This window comes from Cicer arietinum, chromosome 7 (assembly GCF_000331145.2).
Source record: "Cicer arietinum cultivar CDC Frontier isolate Library 1 chromosome 7, Cicar.CDCFrontier_v2.0, whole genome shotgun sequence".
In the NCBI taxonomy this organism is placed as follows: domain Eukaryota; kingdom Viridiplantae; phylum Streptophyta; class Magnoliopsida; order Fabales; family Fabaceae; genus Cicer; species Cicer arietinum.
In genome coordinates this window covers 60,908,536-60,916,394 of record NC_021166.2, presented here as the reverse complement: position 1 = coordinate 60,916,394, position 7,859 = coordinate 60,908,536, and the positions used below count along the sequence as shown (strand labels likewise).

General features: G+C 26.0%; 1 protein-coding gene across 2 annotated transcripts in view; it reads right to left on the bottom strand.

The window, feature by feature from the left end:
- Positions 1-241: 241 nt before the first annotated feature.
- LOC101514846 (very-long-chain aldehyde decarbonylase CER1-like) overlaps positions 242-7,859 on the bottom strand; it is a 9,155-nt gene continuing 1,537 nt past the window's right edge. Inside the window, exons 2-8 of one of the 2 annotated variants that reach the window (XM_004510093.4) lie at positions 6,691-6,914; positions 5,029-5,261; positions 3,922-4,141; positions 2,504-2,882; positions 1,003-1,410; positions 725-898; positions 242-565 (exon numbers count right to left, since the gene is read on the bottom strand). In XM_004510093.4, coding sequence (XP_004510150.1) covers positions 383-565; positions 725-898; positions 1,003-1,410; positions 2,504-2,882; positions 3,922-4,141; positions 5,029-5,261; positions 6,691-6,914 — 1,821 coding nt within the window. In that variant the 3' untranslated portion in view covers positions 242-382. The remainder of the gene's footprint in view (positions 566-724; positions 899-1,002; positions 1,411-2,503; positions 2,883-3,921; positions 4,142-5,028; positions 5,262-6,690; positions 6,915-7,859) is intronic. The other variant, XM_073363698.1, reaches the window with a different exon arrangement.

Below are 7,859 nucleotides of genomic sequence, written 5' to 3'. Positions count from 1 at the left end.
ACCTTTTATAGGTGTTGGATATAATTATTTCCGCTATAATACTCATTTCCGACAAAAAAAATATACTATTTATACTCACTTTATTATAATATTTTGCTAATAAAAAAATATTGATTGAAAGCTATATTTTCCAAACTCATGTCTAACATTTTCATTTTAGAGAAGATAGCCATGACTAGTGATTTTATTCATACACTCCTCCTCATAGTTACATAATAAAAAAGTTGAATAACAATGAAAGTTAAATACGTAAACATAATTTTAATCATTAATTATATATATGTCTCTAATGGAGCCATATTTTTGTATTATCCCAATCATTAAATTTCCTTTGTTATTTCAATTTTTTTAGTAGTAGAAAACAAACATTCACATACTCAAATTAATAATGAGCTAATTTTTTGAGTGGAACAGTGAGAGGTTGGAAGCCATGTTGAAGTGCTGAATGCCAAACTTTGTCTACATTATTCATTTTGTAGCCACATTCATGTTCACTCCATCCTTCTAAAGAGTGCAATATTCCAGCTATGCGACATGCACTCATTACCCTCCTTGGCAACCAATCCTGAAATGTAAAATGTTTTCAATTTTTATTTTTTGAAAAAATATTTTTTCAACTTTATCATTAACTAGTAAACATCTAATTAAGAGCACTAATCTAGGAAAAACAATTATTAGATACCATAAATAATTTATTTGTATTTTGTAGATATAAAAATTTTACCTCACAAGAATGAACATTTTCAATAGAAGTGGGAGTTAGCATTGATGGTGTGTAATGGTATGAACAATCCTTGCGGTGTTTCTTTGGTGGGAATTGTGAGTATGGAATAAATAATGTTCCTTTTGGTGCCTTCATTTGTTCCTCTTCAGTAAATCCATCACCCACTAACCAAACCTATGGAGCAAATATATACGAAAAAAAATGAATTAATTGATCATTTTTATACAAAGCTTATTGTATTAAAAAAAATAAAGACTAGGAAAAATTTGCTATATTACCGTTTGAGTGCAATTTTTTTCCTTGACCAAATTTTCATCGGAGCTATTGGTCAATGACTTTTTGAGATTCACATAATCATCCTCATGCATTGTAGCTACCTGAATTCCTTGTTGGCACAATGTGAAGGCAATAGCATAAGCAACTTTGGTGAGTTTGCCTCTAAGTAATACTTGAGTTGTTCCTTTAGGAATGGTGTTAAGAACAACAGCAACAACAAGGCTGCTACCATCTACAACCTTAACATTAAGCTTTGGATGTTTACTAACATATAACCCTCCATACATGTTAAGTTCCTCCCCTTGATTCATGAGTCCTAGACTCACCACTTTTATGCCCTTTTTGTCTGCATCTAGTATTGCTTCCTCAATCATTTTGTTTATAGCCACCTTTTGCCATTCCAAAAAGTACTGCAAAAATTGAAGTGATCGAACAAGTTTATCCCATTATTTTATTTTGGTATAAAAAAAAATTCACATAATTGTCAATTTCAATAATGATTTAGCAGAATTGTTTATTTCAATAATGATTTATAATGAAATTTACAATTGTTGAATGTTAGACTTAAATTCAAATCATAAAAGGTGTGAATGGAAGGTTAAATCATATGAGCCAATTGCATGGAATTTATCTCTTAATTATATGAAATCTTGATTTAAATGTTGCTAAATTACAAACAACAGAGAAAATAATGTTTTAATTTTCAGCTTCTTGTTTATTTCTAATGTAAATTTAAAATATTTGTAGTTTTGGTTGGTTCTCTTAGGGTGATTAGTCTATTTTTTTAAGAACAATCGTGGTCTTGTTTATGAGATTCTTGACTAAAAAAAAGAGGTTCGTGAGACTTGCGCAATGTAGAGTTTCTAAATGATATATGTACGCTGTCTTAATCTTAACCATACAATATTTAATAACATTCATTTTAATTATTAATAAAATATATTTGCATTTTGTATAACAAAAGTCTTTTTTTTTTTTGTTTGAAAAAAAATGCAATTATTTAAATAAATAAAAAAAGAATACATCCTATATTATGTTTGTGTTTGTAAAATTGGATTTTATATTCCATATTTATAATTTTTTCTATGATTTTCTCAAAATACTCCCATGGTCAATAACATAAGAGTAAAAAAATTGGGACAAATCACACATACCTCCTCCTAAAAATCCAAAAAAGATAATTTTTTCTATGAAATTCTTGAATAAAAAAATTTATTATTTAAATTTTTTGATAGTTATTTTGTTAATCAAAAAAATCGTTTTCGAATTTATGGTAGTTGTTTTCTATTCAATAATTTTATTTTTAATTTTTTTGATTAATAAAATAATCATCAAAAAATAAATTTGTCAATTAAAAATAACTACCAATAATTTTTTTTTTAAAATTTTCCAATTCAAAAAATAAATCTATAAGTTTCTAAATTTTGTTCACGTTTTCTTTGTCTACTAAAATTTTTGAAAAAGAATAATTTAGTAGTGAAATATCTTTGTCAATATTTTTACCTGAACACTGTATTTGGGTAAGGCCCAAGTTTGAAGATTGAGTTTGTCATCAAAACGGTTTCTTTCAACAATGAATGTGCGTCCGTATACCCATGTGAGCAACATGGACCAAGCTGTCACAGGCCACATCAACCAAAGATACCATTTTGATGTGTATGGCTTAGCTGCTAAGTAAGCAAAACCAATTCTTAAATGATAAATCGATTCAGGTGTTGTGAAATGTGTTAGGTGAACAACATTTGGTGTCTCTTCCTTTCTTTTTAATGATGTCTCATGCAATTCATCACTAGCCTTGTCCATTGTTCCATATATTAAGTCATAAAATGGCATAAAGAGTGAGTAATTTGTCCTAAATTGAGTATGGTGCAATGAGTGAAACCTGCAATAATAAATTTTACAAAATTACTATTCTTACTATAACTTAAACAACCCATATATGTTGTAGATCATCTAATTGAGAAAATGTCATTAGTATCTCTAATATCTAATAATAAAAACATGTAGGCTTAATTGCAGTTTTGGTCCCCCTATTTTAGCTAAATCGTGAAAGTAGTCCCCCCATTTTGTTTATCCCCAGTTTTGGTTCCTCAAACAGAATTTTGGTCAAAAACTTGATGAAATTTCATTTTTTAAAGTCGTACTACACCATTTATAATCATAGATTCTAGGTACAATTGTTGCAAATGAGATTTTGAGGCATGTTGTGACTTAAATAAATGCAAAAAAAAAATGAAATTTCATCAAGTTTTGGACCAAAATTCTGTTTGAGGGACCAAAACTGGGGAGAAACAAAATGGGGGGACTACTTTCGCGAATCAACTAAAATAGGGAGACCAAAATTGCAATTAAGCCAAACATGTATTTTTTAATGTTAAATAGTTTTTTTTTTTCAATTTTATTTTTGAAAGTGTTGGTTCAATTAGATAGGCCCACTTCTGTTACACGCTTTAGGCCCAAGGATACTTGGGCCTTCGCCTATGACCCATTTTATCACCTCTCAACATACACCAGCCCAACCCATTTGATACCAATAAGATTATAGTTCACTACTTATTAATTTTTTTAAACAACACTATTCCCCTCTCTTTTAATATAAACCATATTTAATCATATAGATTTATCTTAATCTTATAAATTAATCATATTTTTTTCTTCAAGAGTTTTCACATTTAAGTTATGTAATTTTTTTAAAGTCCGTTATTCCCATTATGAATTGTTCCAATATGTGTGTTTTTAATTTTAATTATGTTGTCCCACTAATAAAAATTGGTCAACCTCCACCACCAAATATCAATTATATTGGCCTACATTTTGCACATGTATTATGATATATTGTACTATCCGTTCCATTTTTATCGTAGTTTTAAAGTTACTTTATAGAAACAAAAGCAAAATATAATAAAATAATAAATACTTACGATGGGGTATACATAAGATACTTGAGAGGGGGGAAGATATCAAAGAGCCACGTAGGAATGACCTCAAAGTTACAGTGACCCAAATTATTCATAAGATCAATGTAAGTGACATATCCAACCATGGCAATCACAGAAGCTCTATTTGTGAAGACAAGGGTTAATTTTGGTATTGCAAATAGAAGGAAATATGATATGTGTTCTGCGAATGGATGGATCACAGCTGCACCAAAACAATTTTATGGTTATTAGACAGACAAATTAAATTTAGTAATATATTTTTTTGTTTTAATTTAGTCGGTCTCACTATTATTAAAAAAAAAAATTAACATGGTAACTATCTCTTTTTAAATAGATCATGAATGAAAAGAAAAGAATCAAGAGGATTTTAATTTAAAATTAAATAAATAAATACTACTTTGATATAAAATATAAATAAAAAATATTTAAACAATTAATATATTTAATTTTAATTTTAATTAAATGTGCTTTTGATCTCCTATTTTATTTAAAATGAATTTTTAATTTTTCATTTATAAAATTGATTTTTTTGTCTTCTATTATTAATTCTTGGGATTTTCTTAGTCCCCACTATTTTTGATGATGTGGTCATTAACTTATTTTTAAAATTAATGTATTTAAATAAATTTATTTTATTTAATAATTGTAAATATTTTAATATCATATTTAAATTTTTTACATTTTTAATATTATTTAATAATGAAAGACCTAAAAACTCTCAAAAATTAATAATAAAAAAAATTAAAAATCAGTTTAAAACAAAATAAAAAAAAATAATTTTTATTTATGTTTTCACCCATTCGCCCGAGCATGTTTTCAAAGTGAATTTGCCAACTCATTAATAATGTAACAAATGAACATAGTACGATAGTTTTAGAATATCTGAAATGTATTTCAAGTGAAGTTAATAAATTTCCACCTTCCATAGTACTAACACAAGTAATGACATTGACAACGACAACTACCAAAGTACTCTGTTTTATGGTGTGAAAAGATGGACCCTCTTCAACAATTTAATTAATTAATTAATTAATGCAGTACGAAAGTTGTTAGAGTGCTCTGAATTAAACAATAAATAACGTGACTCACATGTGATTGGTTCTGTAACAATAGAAGAATGATGGTGAGAATGATAACGAGAGTAGAGAAAATGATGATGAAGTGCTCTGTGTAACCAATAGTAAAGAAACTCAACTGGACCCGCATGAAGCAATATAGTAATAATAACTCCTTCTGTATTCCATAGTGGAACCCTTGATGCCCCTTTTAATGTATAACATGCCAAGTAGTATAGTAACCCATTGAACAATATTTGATCATCCCTATAAATTATTCAAATAATAATAATGATAAGGTAAATTAACATATTTTCAATGAAATTATATATATTCTTTTTTGTCTTGACTCTAATTTTTTAATTTTATAATATTTTTTTTCTTGAATGCTACTTTATCAAAAAGCAATTAAATTATATTTTTTATTTATGCAAATCATTCACATTTTTCCATGTGCACATATTACTAAGAGTAGCATCAACAACCCAACATTATTCCACTAAGAAGGGTGCTGCATCAATTAATGACTATGTAGATAGGGTAAGTTTTGTACCCAATTTGTCAACGGTAGTAAGCAAATGAGAACAGAACAGAAAGTATAGTACTAGGTAATTAAGAATAAATAAATACTCCGTCTATAATAAAATATAAAAAAATTAACCTTAAAAAATTGACAAAAATAATAATATTGTTCAAACATGCGGTTTAAGGGGTTGGACCGTTTATTTAAAAATATTCTCATAACAGCATATTTATATAACTTAATTTAATGTCAGTAAATTATTTTCAATAATTTAAAAATTGAAATTAAAACCGAAATTAACTTTGGCATTTTTTTTAATCAGTGAGCCTGCTTTTAATGCCTAATCAATTGGATTTTTTTCTTCCGGAATGAGCGGTATTAGCTTTATAAGAGTTGACGTGCACATGCATATTTATGCTAATTAATAGTAATTCAAACTAAATATTACTAAAATTTAGTTTTAGACTTTTGAATAACTACGATACACCACAAATAAATGCACCGTAGAATGCACCTTAAAAAAATATTTCCTAGTTCTCTAATTATAAATCCCTTTTGACACATATATTTACATATATTTATCCCTTTATATAAGACCTTTTGTAAATTTTTACATAATTTTACTAATTACTTTTTAAAAGATATCTTTTTATAAATACTACTCAATTATCTTAAAAATATAAAATACTAACATTGAATGAATCTATATAAAAAGTAATTTTGTAATAATCATATACAAATAGATAAATTATATATATATATATATATATATATAATTAATTAATTAATTAATTAATTAATTAATTAATTAATTAATTTACTACCAACTTTTCTTAATATATGTAAAAAATATCTTATGGTCTTATAAATAGAGATGAAAGAGTAATAAATACCGGAGAATTATTACCCATACATAAGAAAAAGTTGGATACCAATATCTATAAAATAAAATAAATTAAACTACTTAAAAATAATAAAAATAAAAGTTGATGTAACTTTAAATAATTGGTTATTGATGTTAAACTCAATTAAACTATAGGGTATATATATGAAATGATAGTTTTTTTTTTTTATGTGTAATTTGTAAAATGATTAAGTGTTGGAGAGTTAGGAAGTTATAAATGGTGTTGGAATGATGATATATATAATGATGCATAAATTTATATAACTAACCAATCTCTTTCTCTATCAACTTGATCAAATTCAATTCCTTTGTCAACAATTCTATTATTGCCTTTGGCAGTTCGGTAACGAGAGAAACTGATCCATATCTGATTGTGAAGCATACGCCAAAGCAAAAATGGAAATATGAGAAAGGTTGATATATCCCTTTCATTCTTATCCTTCACTAACACAGAATACGTGCTATGCACCACCCAAGGAGCTAGTATCACATACTGCAAAATTACACAAACTAAACTATTATTTTATAGGAAAAAAATGTTTACATTATAAAAGTCATATTCTATAATTCAATAATAAATTCTAACATATTTATAATTAATATTTTTAGGTAATTAAATAAAATATAAAGTATCATATAACATTTTAATCACTTTTGATGTGTTTGTATTTTATTATAAATAAATTTTTTACGCTGATTGGTTAATTTGGTTATGCTTTAGTAATTTATTTCTTATTAAAGCGCATTTTCTCTATTTCATTTTAAACGGTATAAAGTTGGGTTGTGTAAATTGAAACATTAATAAATAAATAAAATTTATTAAAATTACAAAGGCTTGTAATATATTATTAAATATTATTGTTGAATTTCTTTTTACTAATATTGAAAATTATATGTATTTTTTAGTAGTATAAATTTAAATTATGTATAAAGGTATGATGGTGATGTCTATTTTGGAATAAGTGGATCTTTTGAATTAAACTCCTCATTTTACATGATACCCAAATTATTTAATTAACTGAGATTTCATTTTCACAGTGAAATATTTGATTTAGATTTGACACTATCTCTCGAGTTTGAGAATTTAACACTTGTGCGATTTTTCTTTTATTATTTTCTCTGAGTAGTATAAATTAAAATTATGGATAAAGGTATGATGGTGATGTAGATTTTGGTATAAGTAGATCTTTTGAATTAAACTCCTCATTTTAAATCATACATAGATAATTTAATTAACTGAGATTTCATTTTCACAGCGGAATGTTTGATTTAGATTTGACACTATCTCTCGAGTATGAGAATTTAACAATTGTGTAAATTTTTTTTAATCATTTTATCTTCAGATTACAAAAAGAATAAAAGAGACAACGATAAATTACTATTTTTTCATAATATATATATATATATATATATATATATATATATATATATATATATA